Below are 18,894 nucleotides of genomic sequence, written 5' to 3'. Positions count from 1 at the left end.
CAGAGGCGCCGGTAGCGGGGTGCAGGCTGCAGCACTGGCACAGAGGCGCCGGTAGCGGGGTGCAGGCTGCAGCACCGGCACAGAGGCGCTGGTTAAGGGGTGACAGGTGTGTGACCAACCCAGGGGCGCCGGTAAAAGGGGTGCCAGGGGTGTGATAGGCCTAGGAGGATCATGACAAGCCCCAGGGGGCGCCAGGTGGGTGACAGGCTCGGGGGTGCCAGAGAGGGGCACCAGGGCAGGACAAGCTCAAGGGGCGCCAGAGAAGACGCCAGAGGGCAAGGACAGAGCAACGTCCAGGAACAGCTGCGAGGCTTGGGGCATGCTAAAGGGGAGGTAGGACGCATGCATTGCCCATAAGGCTGGGGGTGTTGGTGCACCCCACTTGGAACGGCGGTAATACCAGTGAGGTGTCAAGGGGAGAGTAGGCAGCCTCCCTTACTGAACTTATAAGAACAAAGACATGGTGGGCGAGACGAGGGTGCTGGATCACCATAATTGACGCGGCAGGGTGCGCTAGCGAGATCACGGCCACTCGCAGGTCCCACCCTGTGACACACTCTTCTTTCAGGATCACATCCTCATGGGTGTGAGGAGAAATGGCTTAAAATTATAAAAGCATCATTAAGGTTAAATCAGGTGACAGGGACTTTGCAGAGGGCCAGATGTGGATGATGAGGCACTGCAGACGAAAAAAACATAAAATAGCACTTTACTGGAGGAGAAAGCGCACTAGTTTGATCTGGCTTCCCAGTGTCTGTAGATGAGGGGCTTCAGTGGGGCTTTTTGGTGTTTTTAGCTAAAACTGATTCAATCAGCTATTGGATAAAAGTGCTAAAAAGTCGTGCTGAAGCATGAGATCTATACAGATGTTGGACAAGTTGGGTTAAACTAATGCAATGCCTCTTCTGAGCATGCACTTTGCTTGGTGCAGGGGCACACCAAGCTGAAAGTAAAGCTTCGTTTTTGTTTTGTTTTTCACATCTGTAAGCAGCTGTTTAAGAGTTTGAATTTACAAGAGTTATTGTACAAGGAAAATTATGACTTTTTTTATAGTCCTGATGGAGAGAGAGAAACATGCAGATTATATATAATAATGAGATTGTTGGTGGTGAAAATTGAAATTCAGGAAAAAAAATTGTCATAGTCCAGGTAAGGAAAAATAGTGTTAGGAATCAGTTTCCTTTTTGGTGTCCCACTAACCTGAAGATGAGATTTAGAAATTAATTTATTGTTCCCAAGCTTTTGTAGGGTTTTCAGTGTGTAGTAGCACTGACTTCATGTAATTTTTCCAGATTGTACAACAAGAATCAGTTTAGTCCATTTACATTGCAAGGAGCTAGTTTTATTGGACCTTAACATTGAATTGCATTTAGCATAATATGACACATTTTTCCATACTGTATCACCAAAATTGATTCACATTACTTTGACGAGTAATACAAAAATATTCAAGTCCCCATTCTTTTTGGTTAAACATGTATTTATTTTATTTAAGGAAGAGTTTCAAAGGATGAAGTGACAAATTACCTATAGATAATTGGTAATTAATGAAATTTTAATGGTAATTAGTATGATTACATAATAATCAGTACTGATTTAAGTAAAAAAAAACAAAATTAATTTCCTGAAGGTATTATTTGTGTAATGGCTGACAGACTAAAATAGGTTTTGCAGCCAGATCCAAATCACCTCTGTTTGGAAAGTGCAGCACCTAAAGTTTAGATGCCTTGTCCTGCTTAGGGTAATCAGCATAATCAGTTAGGCATCTCTGCTTCCTGTTGAGTGACCCAAGTTACTTGTTTCAGGGGTATAGGCTGTAGCTATGTTGGTCAAAGGACATAGGCAGAAAAGGTTCTTTGGGTAAATCTGATATCTTTTATTAAACCAACTCAAATAGGTGGAAAAATTCTGCTTTGCAAGCCTTTGGGTACAAATACCCTTCATCAGGCCGAGGAAGTATGTCTGTGCTCTTCCTGGATGTCATGAATACATTTTTACTGACTAGGTTTCTTGCATGCATACTTCTGGCGGCTTTACTATTCATTCTATCCAGGAAGAGCACAGAAGAGTATATGTACCCAAAAGCTTGCAAAGAAGCATTTTTCCAACTGTTTGAGATGGTCTAAAAGATACCAGATTTACCCAAAGAACCTAAATGCCTAAATGACTTGGGTACTCAGTGTGGAAATGCCTACTATTAGGCAAGTACTGCGTCTGGAACTCTGATTCTACTTGGGCCTCTTGAAACCACTGTCATAATAGTAATATTTGTTTTAGATGGCTAGTCTTGATTCAGATCACTTAACACTTTTAATTCTTTCACTATTAGAATTTTTTCCTGTCTACCGTTCTTGTAGCCAGGAAAAATTTCAATGTGTTTACTTCGCAATTAGGCTCAACTTTGCAGGAGCAACATGTTTCTTTTATGAAATATTTCCTAAATGATTAACTTAATAATTTGAAGCTAATCCCCAAGAACTGTATCTGAAATCTCTTTCTAATCTTCCATCAAAAGGCTCTGATCTGATTTCTTCTTCAAATCTGTAATTTACATATATTTTTGTGTACTATAATCCAAAATGCCTTTTAGACCTGCTAACTTAAGGGATTTTGAAATTTGTTTTAAAAGAAATAAATAAAGAATGTCTTTTCAGATTTGGAACAATTTTTAATATAACGGACTTTCGTATTTTAGCATCTCTAGGCTTCGGAAACTGCTCAGCTGCTATGACCCAAGTGAACCGGTTTTTCTTGGAGAACGTTATGGCTATGGATTGGGGACAGGAGGGTATAGTTATATCACTGGTGGAGGAGGGTAACTTATTTTACTTGTACTTTTATTGGTATCTAAAGCAATCATTATTTTAATGCAAATGTTTGGTAGTCAGTACTGTAAATCGCAAGTAATTGACTGATATAATAGAAAGTAGTGACAATCAAAGGAAGAGATCTGTATAACTGTTTACTTGGTTTGTCCCAGGTTGTAAATCAAATTATGCTTTTTTTTTATCTTGTTTGGTTTTGTTTTTTTAATGTAAGCTCTTTTTGACATGCAGATTGTTATGTAAGGGATTAAGTGTTGGTCTGGATGGAAGATGGTTTCTTATTCAGATAGATCACTGTAGGCAGATTTTTCCAGTCATGTTTGAAACACTTGGATTTTCAATGGGGTTTGTTTGTAGAGTGATTTTATAGGAAGTACATGTAAGGTTATTTATTTGTTAGATCTCTGTGCTGCCTTTCCCAAAAAATGGGAAGGGTAGCTAACAATAAAAGAAGGAATAATTCATAAATTCAGAATAAATATTAAGTAAGATATATAAGCTCTATAGTATGAACTTCCAATTTAACCTTGCTGGTTAAAGGTCTGCCCAAATTAAAGAAAAGTCTTATGGCACTTCTAAAAGATGTCCAGGTTTGGGCTCTGTAGACTACAAAGTAAAGGGAGCTCCATAGCAAATGAGCTAGGGCTGTGCAAAGCTTTGGGTGCTGATTCAGTTCGGAGAAGATTTTGCCCAATTCGGTGGCTGAATCTCTGAATCTGAATTGAATCAGGAAACCAATATAAAAGTCTAAATCGATTTGAAGCTCTCTGAATCGATTTGGAAAAATTTCAGAGAGCTTTGGAGATTGGGGCAGTCCCTACTCACTGCTGCAGGGAACTGCACCATATGCCATGCTGGTAAGTCGGGGCTGGGGGACTGGAAGAGTGGGGAGGGGATCATGGGGGGACCCCTCCTAGGCCCCATCCCCTGACCCCTGCCTGCTGTTGCAGCCCAATAAATGGCTGCCCCAGAGTCCCGGCACTTAAAAAAAACAAAAACAAACAAACAAAAAAAAAACTCCGCACTTACCTGCTGCTGCTGCTAGGTGGGGGGGCTGATCCCTACTGCCCCATGCTGTGAGGGGGCTCTGCCACAAGTCCCTATCCTTCCCCACCCACTCTCCCAGCCCTGTGAATGACTGCCTTGTCTGGCCCAAGCTCCCAGTTCTTTTAAAAACAAACAAACAAAAAAAGCCCTGTACTTACCAGCTGCTGCAGCAGCTGTCGGGGCTCTTGGGGGCTCAGGGCAGAGCTCCCCATGCAGCATAGGGCAGTGCGGGGCAGCAGGGATCCCTCCCCTACCTCGCAGTAGCCAGTGAGCATGGGGCTTTTTCTTTTTCTTTATTTTTAAGAGCTGGGATGCTGGGGCTGGGCGGGGTAGCTATTGACAGGCCTGGGAGAGCAGGCAGGGGATGGGGCCTGTTTGATTCAGAGATTCAGCCGATTTGGCGGCAGCTAGATCTCCAAATCAGATTTGGCTGAATTGATTCAGGACAGTGATCTGAATCACTGAATCGAATCACTGTTCCCCGGATTGGCAGAACCCGAATCTGAGGTGAATACTAGCTGCTTTTTACAGGCCTAAAACGAGCTACTACTGAGAGTGCCCTTTTTTTGCACGTGAGCTTGGTGCACAGATGGTACTTTAGGTGGTTGCTCTCAATGGACTTTAGGGATCAAGGGAAGATATGGGAGAAAGTGGTCCCTTAGTTACGTAGGGTCCAGTCAATTTAGCTTCATCCAAATAATATTGGTAGGCCCTATTACTTGTGGTTCTATTCTCTTGCTGCTTTAGGGCAAATTGCAAGGGCTGTGAATTTATTTATCTCAACAAGTTAAGGTATAAATAATTATTTTTCTTGTTCTGAGTATACCTATACTATTTAGCTTTCCTGTTCTCCATGAAGAAAATAATGTATTAACTCATTAAACTGGTCCTTTCTCCATGAAGAGCTTACTTGCATTTTTATTGGTTCCCATAGCATGAGAATGTATTCATCATTCTTAATTAGACAGTTTACCCCTTCCATTAAAAACATCTTTTGATGCTGGAGTACTTGCTTCAATTTTTAAAATATTTTTATTATTTACTTGGATTTTTTAAATTTTACCATCTCTATCCATCAGAGCTCTTTTATATTCAGTTCCAGACAGAAAAAATATATAGCATAAGCTTACCTTTCCTTCATATCCCTGTTTTTTGAGGGTATTGGTTGGAAGGTAATAACTCAAATTAAGTTCCTCATGATAAATTTGACTGTGCCCATTCTGCTAGCATCTGTTTGGTACATTTACCAAATTTGTGCAGATGAGATTCACAGCCACACGCATGGTTCTGATGATAGGAAATTGTCTTTGTAAATCAAAGTTCTCAGTAGAGTTACTCTTTTGCTTCCAGTAATATTATTTGTTGTGGTATTTTTGCCCTGCATTCATTTTACTGTTTGTACGACAGATTTGCCTTAAATGTGCACTGCTAACTCAAAGCCTTTCACAGTATTAATCTTAACAATTCAAAGACTTTTCCTTGACTTTTGTATTGATATCAGTGTTAGCATGCTGGGTTCCATTTAAGGATCCTGCTAAAGTAATGAGTTCTTGTGGAGGGTTGGGTTAGCTATCTCAGAGTCTGATAAATCTCCTTGATGTTGTTTGTTAGCAACTAGATTGTCAGATATGTTGATAGGGTTAGGTGGAATTACAGGTTTTGCCTGAAAAAGAACAGCTGTGGAATGTTAAGCAGGAAAGTTTATCCACAGTTATACAGCTCACAAATGCCATGAGCCTTCTGTGCACCAGCTGCTATCAGAGCCTTGTTCTTTGATGGTATCCATGCCTTGAATTGGGTTGCCAATGTTTCAGGAGTGGCAGGCCAAAATAATGCAGCTTAGTCCATGGTGGGGCTGCCGCCACCACTTTTTTCTCCCACCAGAATAAGATGTTGACCCATTAAGATTTTCCATAACTAAGTGAATTGCAAAAAAGAGCTCTCTAACTAAAATAATAATTTTTTCAGAAAAAGTCATATCACGAAGCCAAGACTGACTGCTCTCTTTTCAAATTGTGTAGTTTCCAAATAGTTTGTGCCAGTGTATGACGCTTCTGTTTATAATTTTATTGCATCAAGCACTATTTAATCCATACAATTACTAAATTATAAATAATGTTTATTTTTATAAGTTTTCATTTGTTTGTTATTTAGGATGGTTTTCAGCAGAACAGCAGTCCAGAAACTACTTGCTAGTAAATGCCGATGCTACAGTACTGATGCTCCTGATGATATGGTCCTTGGAATGTGTTTCAGTGGTTTAGGAATCCCCATAACACACAGTCCACTCTTTCATCAGGTGAGAGAGCCTTTTTTGCAAGTATTTGAAAACTGGTATGTATTTAATTGATTTGCCTATTTAAAGTGCATTCCGGTTCTTTAAAAAAAAAAAAAACCTACAAATTGTACCAATGTCCAGTAATTATAAGCTTTCTTAAATATCATAGAATCATAGAAGTAGGGTCGGAAGGGACCTTGTAGATCTTCAAGTCCGACCCCCCCCGCCTGGGCGGGAGAAAAACTGGGCTCAGATGACTCCAGCCAGGTAGGTATCAAGCCTCTTCTTAAAGACCCCCAGGGTAGGAGCCAGCACCACTTCCCTAGGAAGTTGGTTGCAGCTCCTAGCCGCCCTAACTGTGAAGTAGTTCTTGCGGATGTCTAATATAAGTCTGCTCTCTAATAACTTGTGTCCATTGTTCCTTGTCATGCCAGGGGGTGCTAGGAGAAACGGTGTCTCCCCTAAACCCTTCTGGTCCCCCCCTAGTGAGTTTATAGACAGTTACCAGGTCCCCCCTCAGCCTTCTCTTGTGAAGGCTGAACAGGTTTAGGTCCCGCAGTCTTTCAATGCAGGGTCTGCCCTGTAGTCCCTGGATCATGCGGGTGGCCCTCCTCTGGACCCTCTCAATGTTGTCCACATCCCTCCTGAAATGGGACTCGCAGAACTGGACACACTACTCCAGCTGTGGCCTGACCAGCGTTGCATAGAGGGGGAGGATCACCTCCCTGGCTCTACTTGAGATGTACCTGGTGGATGCACGACAAGGTTTGGTTAGCCCTGCCAACCGTGACCTTTCATTGTCGGCCCATGTTCATCTTGGAGTCAATAATGACTCCGAGATCCCTTTCTGCCTCCGTGCTCTCAAGAAGGGAGTTTCCCATTCTATAAGTGTCCTGCTGGTTTCTACTGCCTAAGTGCAGCACCCTGCACTTGTCAGTATTGAAACGCATCCTGTTTATGTCATATAAACATTCCCACTACAGTATCCTGTCTACTCAGCTCTGTCACCCAAGGAAAGCTAGATAAAAGAACTTCTCCAGCAGTAGGGAAGCTGGCCACAGCAAAAGGTCGTAACGTCTGAAGTGGTGGAGGACCACAATTTATTTTTGCTATCAGAAATTAAAACCTTTCATCCACTGGAACTGATGGAAAAAGGAGAATGCTGTTTAAACATTTCCAAGCTGTCCATATTTGGAAAGTTGGAAATGGTATATAGAAGAGAATTCTTGACTTACATCTGCTTTATAAATTTAGCTCATAGGCATGCTATCAGTGTACTCAAATATTTTTATGGTTTAGTTAATCTATAAGTAAAACTGTTCACACAGATGTTATTTTGGCCTCCAGAATGCTAATATTAAAACATTGCAAAGTTCCCATTACTTCTAGAATAAAAGTTTGTCTTCTGAACATTTTTGCAACTTTTATAAGAATAGATCAGTTGACATTTTAGATTTCTTTTAGATCACTGGTAAGTGACTTTTTGATTTGTCCAGTTTTTGTATTGTAATGTATTGATTCAACTTTTTCCTTCCTCAGTCAGTTGCCCTCCTAATCTTATGTAAATCAAAATATCAGTTGGCATTTATGCCAGAATTTTTTTCCCTAAAATTAATTGCAGCTTGCAGTAGGTTTCTAACTAAGGTGTAAATATCTCAGTTATCCATATAATGACACTAAGCAGCAAGGAGACTTGGAGCGTACGTTCTTCTTTAGCTATGCTGCATTGTACCATTAAATCCACAGATGTGAATTAAGGGGGGAATGAGTCTGGTCCTCCTTACTCATTGATGTTGTTTAAACAAGCACATTAGAAACATACATTATAGTTAGACCCAGGAGAAGCAAGGAGTTTAAGTAGAAATGTTACTCCATCACATTTCTCTCACGTTTCTGTAGGGCAGCACGACAACTCTGCTTTTAATTTGGGCCAGACTGCAGATTGATAGTCTTGAGTAACAGCCAGCCAACACAAATTATTTTTATTCCCTTCCATTCATATTGTTTTTATATATGCATATTAAACTAACCTACCATACAATAAAAACACACATTTTAAACCCATATTTGTGAGGTGCACCTTCATACATTTATTTAGCAGCTTCTAGCAAAGATAATATGGAGGCAAGAGGAAGTGGTACAAAGAATTACCCACTGAGGAAAATGTGGCTGCTAATGGGCTGTGTCAGGGCTGTAATGAAGCATGAAGTACAGCTTTTGTCAAGGATTTTAATTACAGTTGTAGAAGTAATGCAGAGGAGTTATGAGAAGAAATTTTGCCAGCACTAAAGTGACATGTTAAGAACATTTCCATTCTGAGTCCACTTTTGACATCTCCCATTGAGCTGTTGCCAAAAGCTCCTTTTAGCTCAACATTTCCCATACTTAAACTTTGGTCACTGGCAATGTTTTGGGGCTTTAGTGAGAAATTTCAGGTGAGTTGCACACCCTTCCTTTCTTCCCCAAGTATTATGACTTTCAGCAGGTTTCCTGATGGTTTGTGCTTAGTATTATAGATTTTCTCAACTCTGTATTTACTGGTATAGAACCTGGTCTCAAAAAAGGCAGTACTTTTTCTGAGACTCTTCTTTGACCGAACTAGTCATTATTTAAAGAAATGATGACCACCCCCTCTTGGATTGGTAAAAAATTTCTCAAGCTTAGATCTAAGGGAAATTTAATAGAACAGCTAGAAATTAAGGGCACAAGTATTTCTTAAATTCTGTGCCACAAAATGTGTAAGATTTGAAGTTGCTTTTTGACTTACTTTCAGATAGAAAATGAAGGTTAGGTTTCTGCACAGTATACCAAGACCATTTGGCAGTTCTTCACTTCACCATTTTCCATATTATAGATGAACTACATTTATTAAATGTAGGTACATCCTCATTGGTTGAAAGAAAACCAAGACATTCACAAATTTTATATCTCCATATTTGTTATTAAACAATGATATTAGAAAACTGAGTGGTTGGACATATGCTAAAATTAAGGAAAAATTTTGTATTTGAAAAATTGTATGTCACCACATAGTTTGTGACACTGTTATTAATATGCACAGAGTTACAGTTAAGATTGCATGGGCTTTTCTTTGCCTTTACCATAACAGCTATGTTATGTTAGCATAACATATGTTATGTTACCATAACAGCTATGTTATGTTAGCACTGTTGAGGGAAGAACACAGTAATAACGCTCTGTGACAGTTCTCATGTGTCACAAACTGCATTGTCCAGACACAAAATAGAAATCTGAGACTAATGGCCTCTATACAGTTTTACCACATACTCACAGAAATCCATTTATAAATATTAATTGCACTTTAATTTTTCACAAAAGTAGGAAAAATGAGAATTTTGTTTCAAAACGTTCAATCATTCTAATATTATAAAAGCCTAAGTCTGTCTGTCTGTAATGCTTTATTTGCATTCTGATTGGTGGTCTGAAAGCAGAGCTGGCCTTGCCCCCTGTGACTAACTAAAGTTAGTCCCATGTCAGTCCATACACAGCTTTAATGCACCTTAATGTGTCTACACATGCGTTAATGTGCAATTCATGCTTGATTTGATACCTACTTTTGCAGGTATCAAATTGAGGTATGCATAACCTAAAATTGTCATTTTTAAGGCACATTAAGGGCGTGTATGTGTAGATGCATGCCCTTAATGTGCTTTACATAGGTTTAAAGTGCCTTAAATTGGCATGCATAAACGCACCCATACAGTCAGAAAATAACTGTGGAAAAACGCGCTTTCTGGTTTGACATTTGACATTTCAGATGGTATCTGGAAAAATATCTGAAATAATGCTTAAAAGGTGCAAGTAAGAAGGAACTGAACTCAACCTTCAGGTTTGTAGTGAAGGGGTACTTAAATCTTTTTTTTTTTTACTCAGAAATGGAGTAAATTTAATTGTAAGAGTTTGGTGTGTTAAGGGCAACTGCCACTACAACTGTGGCTGCAAAGGCTCTTGGTGGAGATGCAACATATGGTGACAGAAGAGGTGTTTCTGACAACTTTACTACTACTTCCTGAGGACCAAAAGCTCTGCTACCAGATGCCTCTTCAATTAGCACACCTGTCTCCAGAGCGTAGGTTTTGCTGCCTCAGCTAAGGGGCATGCTGTTTCAATCTCTGAGCTGACGTAGCTGTTATGGTAAAACTTGGGTGTTAGGCATGGCCTAAATCACATCGAACAAGAAACCCAATACAGTCCATTTGCAGAATGTAACTACAGTTTTATATAGTTATTTGTAACAACTTAAAAGTTGTTGACCACAAATAGCTAAGAGAGGAAATAGAACAGTCATTGAATGTAAATTAAAGTGTATATACGCTGCAAAAAAAAAGGAGGAAAAACAGTGATCAAGTCATTATATCCTGAGACCTGCATGGAAAAAAAAACTGTCTCTTTTGTGGTCTTGCTGCCGCCTCTATTTTTTTCTGAAGTTTCATTTGTTTAACTTCCCCAACAGTTTCATGCATTTTACCACACAGCCCTTTACACTGTGGTGGCCATCCCAATTGCATTCTTTTAAGTCACTGCTAAACCTTGTCATACAAATCCTTCTCTGAGACTCTTCTGTGATGGTTACAGAAATGCTGCAAATCATAATTACTTCACAAAAAACTTGTCTGAGCCATCAAGGTATGCAATGTGCATGAAGTCTATAAGTTAAATAGATGTTAAAAAAGGCACTTTAAATTCTGTGCGCCAACGTGCCGAGCCCAGTGCATGGCCAGAAGCATCACATTAGTTGGATCCAGCTCGCCCAAAATCTGTATAGATCAGGTGCTTCAGCAGGGCTTTTTTCGCACTTTTATAGCAGATTTAATTAAGAAGCCCCACTGAGGTGCCTGATCTATACAGATGCTGTGGAGCTGGGTCCAACTAACATGCTGCCTCTTCTAGTGAAGTGTTTTTTTGTACATTGATAGCATGCCTATGAGCTAAATTTATAAAACAGATGCAAGTCAAGAATTCTCTTCTATATACCACTTCCATGTTGTTGTTTGTTTGTTTGTCCGTCCCCATGTCTGTCAGCACCCATAATGTAAAGTGATCATAATAAATATTCCTTTGTGTAATTGTACGTGCACATGCATACTCCCTCTCATATTCTTGCATGTGGGTGTAATCAACCCCTTGTGTTTTAGCTCACTGAAGAGTTACCTGCGAATCCAAGTTGGCCTCTCCAACAGTTGCACCAGGAAGTTGTCCCCAGCACTCTCTAAAAACTTCCTGAATTACCTGTGTATTTCTGTATTGTGCACTAGCAGATGTCAGGGTGACTGAAGCCCCCCATGAGAACAATCATCTTGATCTCCAAAAAAACCCTTACACTTGGCATCATAACACTATTACCCACCCAGGACTTCATTGCACTGACATCTGGGGTCTTACCCTCTTATGCAGCATGGGTCTTCTGACCCTGGGGACTGCAGCCACCATTTGATTACCTTAAGATGTTTAGGTCATACAGGATATCCTGCAGTCTCTTTTAAGTTTACCTCTATCAATCTACCCTTAGACTTCAGGACCTCCTGTCTTTCATGGCCAGTCTTTTCAAGAGGAGACTAGAGAGCTCTCTTCCTCTAGCACTGCTTCTGTATGTAGCCCCTTCACAGGAAGACTTCCAAGACTTGCTAAGGTTTCTGGCCAAAAATAATCAGCTTTCTCCCAAAGAGCTAGTTGAGACACCAATCCATTTGCTAGTGGATGTTCTGTATCACTGATCTAATGATTCTGGAGTGACTTAGCATTCCCTTGTTGAGGCAAAAGTTTCTATTTTGTCAGATCCAGCCATATGGAAGGGTTTCACCAGCTTCTTTTTTCTGTGTTACCACTCCTTCTCATACTCATCTGTTGGAGCCACCAAGAAATAGTTTAAGGTTCCAAAGATCTGCCTATCATCATGATCCTTCTACAGGACTGGGGCTTTGACAATATGGTCAGGAGAGAAAAACTTGACTTCTAGGACATTTATTTCCATACTATTTAGCTATGTCACCAAAAAAAGGCTTATCAGTGGGAAAAACTGTTATCATTCCCATTATCAGGACTTTTCCCAGTATCACCTTCAATTTGACCTCTCTGCAGCTATTACTTTAGATTCATGTCCAGCTAGTTGATGAGCACTGCTTTAGAGTCACCCACATAGGAGAAGGTGTTTTACCACTAGTAAAAAGCGAATGGAAGTTGCTAGTTCTTCCAGATGCCCCGTACCATTTGAGGACCACCCTCCTTTCCCTGTTCCTCAGGCTTTCTTGCAACTTACCAGTTGAGGAAACTGATGAGTGGTGTCTGTGTGCTCCAACCTTTTTTCCCTTGGTGTAAAGGGATGAACTAGGACAGGACTTGGCCACACTCTTCAGTAGTGTCTGACAAGTGCCCAGTCTAAGTCTCAAGGGTGAGCACCTACACATGTAAACGTGTGTAGACAATCCATTTTGCAGAACTATGGTTAGTTGTAAGTAACTTGTATTTTGACATGAGCATTGCATGGATGTATTGTTGTAACCTTGTTTAGCCTTAGTTCTATTTTCCTTATCTTGCTTATTAATTTAGGTCCTGATTCTGTAACCTGTTTCAGAGCTTCTTTAAGCCATGAGCCTCCATATGAGCATAGGCCCCACACTCGGGTTCTGGGACAAGGACTATGAATTTCTACTTGTTTCTGTAAAATACCCATCATACGTTATAAAAAGTAACTATTCAGGTTAATGTTAATTGTATGGTGTAATTGGATCCCAAAACACTGGAGAGAAGGGGGAAATAGAAGGTAGTTAGGAGAGGAGTATAGTTTAAAAGGCAGGCACATGTAAAGCCATCTGATCCATGCTGAATGATGCAATTAAAGCAGATAGCTATTAAAGTGAATTTTACTACTTTGAAATTATCCAGGCAGCAGAAGCTTTACATAAATTTCAAAGTAAACAGACTGTTCTCCCCATTGCAGGAAGTTTTTTGTCAGCCTCATGGGACAGTATTTCAATAACGTCATTGTGAGGTTCTGTAAGCATTTAAGGTAATAGAAATCAAAGGTGTTCACCAAGATTGGCAGTTTCCAAGAACTTAAAGGACTTAGACTCCTTCATTCTTCAACTGAACTTTTAAAATAAGCATATTTATAGATATAATATCAAAGGAAATAAATCCCAGGAACAGATTGTTAATGTTAAATTATATTGCCTGGTTTTGTAAATAGAACATACAGGTCACAAAATGAGAAAGCAGTGTGTAGAGTTCATTAATTTATTACCACCAGATGAAGTCTGCAACATGGTGCAAATCAAGTTTTAATTTGTGAATGGCTTAAATGTGATATAAGAAAATAATGAGCATATTATGTTACTATAAAAGCAGAGAAAATAGAAATAACTACTTTAAGTCTACAAGACACAAAATTTTGAGATCAAATTGTATTTAGAGTATAGGTATGCTTCTTTTGCTAATCTACTTGCACTGACAACATTTAAATGTTTTTAAGAGGAATCTCTGCAAATGCAACTTGTTGTTTTTAACATTAAACTGTCATAGAAAAAATTAATACTCCTGTTGTATTGAGAAGCCAGCCACATACTGGATGATTTAAATTACTTCTCTTTCAGTGTAGTAGATAACTGGTAACAAAATCCAGATATCTGGCACAGGAGTTGCATCTTTTTTCTTCAGTTATAAAGATCTTGTGATGTGACAAGCTATGTGTTAGCAATTAATCTTTAGGGTGGTAGGGTCTTGGATCATATTAACCAGCCACTACTGATAGTTCTGGCATCCAACGTCTTCTCTTCATACAAGCCAAACAGCCCAGAAAGGGGCATGGTATAAAATGTTTTAAAGTTGAGGATGAAACAACTTTCTAGGATTTGACCCAAAATTTCTTATCACATTAATATTTGTGCAAATTGTTCAGTGCAGGCAGCTGCTTGTGTCTCATGGGGCTTATTGATCTCAAAAGGTAGACCAAATAGTCCATTTGGAAGTAGATCCTGCAGATTGCTCTAGGAATAATAACCAAGCAAAGTAAAGTGAAACCACAGCAACCACTGACAATCAGCTGTGTGGCACAACTTTCTGCCAATGTAATATCATGTGAAGTAGAAGGCTGATTCCTTTAAAATGTGTTTTTAATTATATTCCATTTATGCAAATCTGTGCTAAAAAGGTACTGAGGTTTCTAAGTCAAGTATGCAAGTGTTAGGAAGCTCTAGATTTCTAGTTGCCTGTGTAGCTTTTATTCTGCTGCCACTTATGTCCATCATAAGTAATACATTCTTGATCTTACACTAGAGACATCAGTGGGAAAAGGATTTATTCCCTGAATGAGGCTGGAATCCTATGATAAAAATACAGAGATCTAATTGGTAGAGTTTGTGCCCTGGTCCCCTCAGCAGCCTCATACCCCAAGAAGTGGAAGAGGCTGCTGGTTGGCGGAAGGTGTTGGTGCATCCAGAAGCTTTGGGATTAATGTGGCAGCTGGTGCTGATTCCCATCCTAAGGGGCAATTTAAAACCCTGAATTTGATAAGTGGGTGCAGGGGGCAGGTGAGAGGGTTTAACCCCCTGGGGGTCTCCACTAGGGGTGAAGCTGATGAACAGGCTCCTTGCGCCTGCTGTTCCTGCTGCTGCAGCATAGAGCCCTGCTGCTGCAGCATAGAGCATCTACCCTGCTCGCCCATGCTCAATTATGCTACTGGAACAAAATAGTATGTCAACTTCTAGTTAAATATTGTATCCCATCACATGCAGAAGAGGGAAGGTTTAAGGTTACAAAAGCAACTCTAACTGTCAAAGGCTTGAATGTGCAACTGAAATAACTTCCTCTATTTGTATTATTTTGTACTAGTTATTACGCATTTCCCAAATTTATTTTAAAAAATAAGTTTTAAAAATCCCTCATCCTCTATCAGCATCAGCAGTGTTTTGAAATCTGTACCTCAAGCAGAAGTTTCAGACTTGGACCACTTGAGTTGCAGGTTGACAGACCTCCGGAGTACTCCTATATCAGGATGGGCAAAATATGGCTTGTGGGCTGAATTCAGCCAGTAGCAAGTGTTTGTCCAGTCCAAGGCACAGTCCAGTTGTGGAGCTTCCTGCCACCCCTGGACACACAGCAGGGTTGGGGTGGCTCTACAGCTAGACTGCCTGGCGGGGTGGTTCCTTCTGGCTGCTGCCACCAGCGGCCTCAGCCCCACAGTACCTCCAGGGACCTGCACTGCACAGCCCTGACCCCATGCATCCTGTTTCTGCTCTGGCCTCACTCACCCAGGCTCAGCAGCGGCAGCGCAAGATGAAAGCTGCTGCTCAGCATGGGAGGGAAAGCAGCTTCCTGTTGCCAGCAGTTTCTTGTTACAACTGCCTGGAGCCCATGCAGGGCTGCCCTACGCAAGCTCTGGACAGATGCAGGAGGAAACAGCTGGCAGTGGGAAGGGAAGGGGCTGCTTTCCCCTGTGCTGAGCAGCAGCTTTGTCCCACGTGACTGCAGGTGAGCCTGGAGCAGGTGTGGGGCATGTGGGGTCAGGGCTGTGCACCATGAGTCCTTACCAGTACTGCGGGGCTGGAGCCTGCCTGGGCTGCCTAGAAAGGTAATCCAGCTGCAGGCCAGCCCCAGCCCCGCTGTGTGCCCAGATGGCAGCAGGATGTGCCACAGGTGGGCAGTGTGAAGCAGGCCAGGTCAGGCCTGAGTCTGGGTTCCGGCTGATCCACTCTGGCAGGGGTAAGTCTGAAGTGGGCGCAGGGCGCATTAGGGCTGCATACTGCTGGCAGTGGAAGGGGCAGGTACTGACCAGCTCAGGGGGGACTCATGGGGAGGGTCCCATGCAGAACCCACCATACCCACAAAAATCTCACCCTCAAACCCCACAACCACACCCTCCCCCACACAATCACACACCCACAAACACTGCACCCACCCACAACTGCCCCCACGCGCACCCTTCCATACACGTGTGCACCTCTGTGGGGAACCCTGCTCACTGCTGCACGCACACACATACACCCACACCTCCACATCCACACCCACCCCTCACTCACCCTCAGCCACCCTCCCCCTCCACACATCCCCAAATACCCCACACATGCGCACGCACACATACACGCACAAGCCTCTCATACCCACCTACCCATACCTCCGCAATATACAAGAGTAAGACTTCATTTTGAGCTATTATGCAATCACCTTTGTATATACTACACAAATGCACACAAATCAGGACAAAAATATTTTTTTAAATAAAATTAAAATGTTATTGTCAATGTTTGAGTGTGTGTGTGTGTGTGTGTGTGTGCGCGCGCGCGCACGTATATACACACGCGCAAGATGGCAAACCCCTTTCCAGTGGGGATCAATGTTGTGGCATGAGAACCATTAATAATGGAAAGTGTTGAGTGATCTGAATGTAGGGATTGTCAGTGTTCTCAGTACATCATGAAGAATGTGACTGAAAACATAGTATACAGTCAGGGAACTATTCCAGCTCTTTTTCCTTTGTATTCATGAGTCACTTGCTATTTATGACCATTTTCAGTTGGGCATCGAGACTAAGTTTATTTGATCTGAAACTGGAGAGCTTAGAAAGCATGACAATTGCTGTCCTTAAAAGTTACTGATGCTTGAGTGCAAATCAATTCATAGCATTTCATGTTATGGAGTTGTAGAAAAATACGTAGTAAAGTTACTGTTGCATTACAGCAGCGTAATATAAATGATGTCAACACTTTTGCCGCCAGAGAGAGAGATCCCTTGAGTTTCAGTGAGCAAAAACAGTATTTTTCTTTTATGCTCCCAATATAGGCACGGCCAATGGACTATCCAAAGGACTATCTTTCTCACCAAATTCCAATATCATTTCACAAACACTGGAACATTGATCCAGTGAAGGTGTATTTTACATGGCTTGCACCAAATACAGAAGATTCACTTAATGGAAAGAAACACAGGCATCCTAAGGAAGATTTATAATCTGCTTAAGAATTTAAATATTAGCATACTGCAACTTCAAGTTGGGGAGTCACTACTGCAGTTTTGTTGTTGTGTTGTATTTGTACTGTCTGTCTGTTCCTTGCCTAGAACAAATCTAATGTTTCAATCCAAATAGAGATTGATGTATGTGTAGATGCGTGTTGCACTTGTTAGAAAAATAAATAATCAGCTTGATTTTTTTTTTTTTCCATTTGTGGGATTTGAGGGGTTCTTTTTGGAAATCTCTTACGGATTCTGAGTTTTGTAACCATTTTTATTCCACTGAATTTAACCTTTACTTAGAGGTCAAGTCCAGTATTTTATCTGTTTTGTTTTGCATTTTTCAGACACCAGCAATTCATGGTTCTGTTTTTCTCACTGTCTAATAGTAGCCTAAATTCCACACTTTGGGTTCTGATCCTAGGAAGTACTGACACTTCTAGCTCCTGCTGGCTTCAAAAGAACTGAAGGATTCCAGGAACCCCTTTGCATGAGCTCCTCTTGAACAAGAATGAGGCTAGCAAATGTGTTTGAATGATTATGGGTGTGAAGGGAAGACACTAAATACTGTACTTGATACTGTTTTTAAGTAAAGATCTTGTACATTCATGGGCTAGATGAGGATCTTTTTCTTAGTTCTAATGCCTGTTGTACCTTTTAAATGTTTAGCATTTATAAAGAAATACCATATAGAGAATCCAAAGCAAATGAAGATTAGGGATTCTTAAACTAGTCACAAGGTGTCACTATTACACCTTTGAAAATCCTAGTGATCATATATCTATTGGGCAGTTATAAATGTTTGACTTAAGGAATTTTGAAAAACTAATGTGTTTAGATATTTCTAATGTGTTCATCACTGTGCTGTGTAGGTACCAAGCTAAAATACTTCGCAATATCCCTAATTTATATCACCAACAGTATTAGTTCAAAATAAATCTAAGCAAATTTTATGTATAGTAACATGTAAAGAATGATGCCTATTTGATTTTTTTTTTCTATATGTAATTCAGTTTTGTATTTGTACAAAATCTGGCTTTAGTATGTTAAAACTAATTTTTCTACATTAACTCTCTTCCCTTTAAGACTATAGTATATGGTGCTTATATGCTGTTCTCTAACTCCACTTGCTTACATTGTAACCAAATACAGGGTCTTAAAGCCATATTGCTGAAGTTGTTTATTTGTACATGTTTAAAATATTTTCTGTAGTTCATCACTTGATTGAGTTCCAAAGTCTTGCAATACTTACTCCAAGTCTGATGGGGAAGCAACTGGTTACTATTTCAGTAATTATAAAAGAAGTATGCACATTTTTGTGAATGTAGCTTGTGGATTTTTAAGCATATACATAGTAAGTATTCATAATGGATTAAAATAATGTTTAAACAGAAGTAATCCACAGTATGTATTTCTTCTTCCTTCCCACTTTCAGTGCCTTAAACAGTAGACATGGCTACTGATACTGGAGCTACATTTCTGGTACCATGGATGTTGTTGTTAATTATGTTTACTGTTTAGAACTGTGTGAACCTAAATCTGAATAAAAACAGACTTGTTTACATTTTTCTGTGCCCTGTAGCTATGCTGCTTGTCAGACCAAACACACTGGAATATGAAATTCCTTTTGTCTAGTGCACCTTTTGGGAAATATAGCACAGGATCATAGAATCAGTGAGTTGGAAGGGACCTAGACAGATCATCTAGTCTGACCCCCTGCCATGGGCAGGAAGGAGCACTGGGGGTGGCAGGGGTCATAAGACCCCAGCCAGGTGCCTGTCC

At 40.6% G+C, this 18,894-nt stretch overlaps 1 protein-coding gene across 3 annotated transcripts in view; it reads left to right on the top strand.

Moving 5' to 3' along the window:
* B3GLCT (beta 3-glucosyltransferase) overlaps window positions 1–18,674 on the top strand; it is a 116,040-nt gene extending 97,366 nt beyond the window's left edge. For 2 of the 3 annotated variants that reach the window (XM_019530113.1, XM_019530111.1), the window contains 4 exons: window positions 2,696–2,815; window positions 3,057–3,170; window positions 6,027–6,171; window positions 16,945–18,674. In XM_019530113.1, coding sequence (XP_019385658.1) covers window positions 2,696–2,815; window positions 3,057–3,170; window positions 6,027–6,171; window positions 16,945–17,112 — 547 coding nt within the window. In that variant the 3' untranslated portion in view covers window positions 17,113–18,674. The remainder of the gene's footprint in view (window positions 1–2,695; window positions 2,816–3,056; window positions 3,171–6,026; window positions 6,172–16,944) is intronic. The other variant, XM_019530112.1, reaches the window with a different exon arrangement.
* Window positions 18,675–18,894: the final 220 nt, after the last annotated feature.

The sequence above is a fragment of the Crocodylus porosus genome, unplaced genomic scaffold (genome assembly GCF_001723895.1).
Source record: "Crocodylus porosus isolate Cpor-Errol unplaced genomic scaffold, CroPor_comp1, whole genome shotgun sequence".
NCBI lineage: Eukaryota > Metazoa > Chordata > Crocodylia > Crocodylidae > Crocodylus > Crocodylus porosus.
The sequence above is the reverse complement of the archived record's forward strand: the minus strand, read 5'-3'. Positions and strand labels throughout refer to the sequence as shown.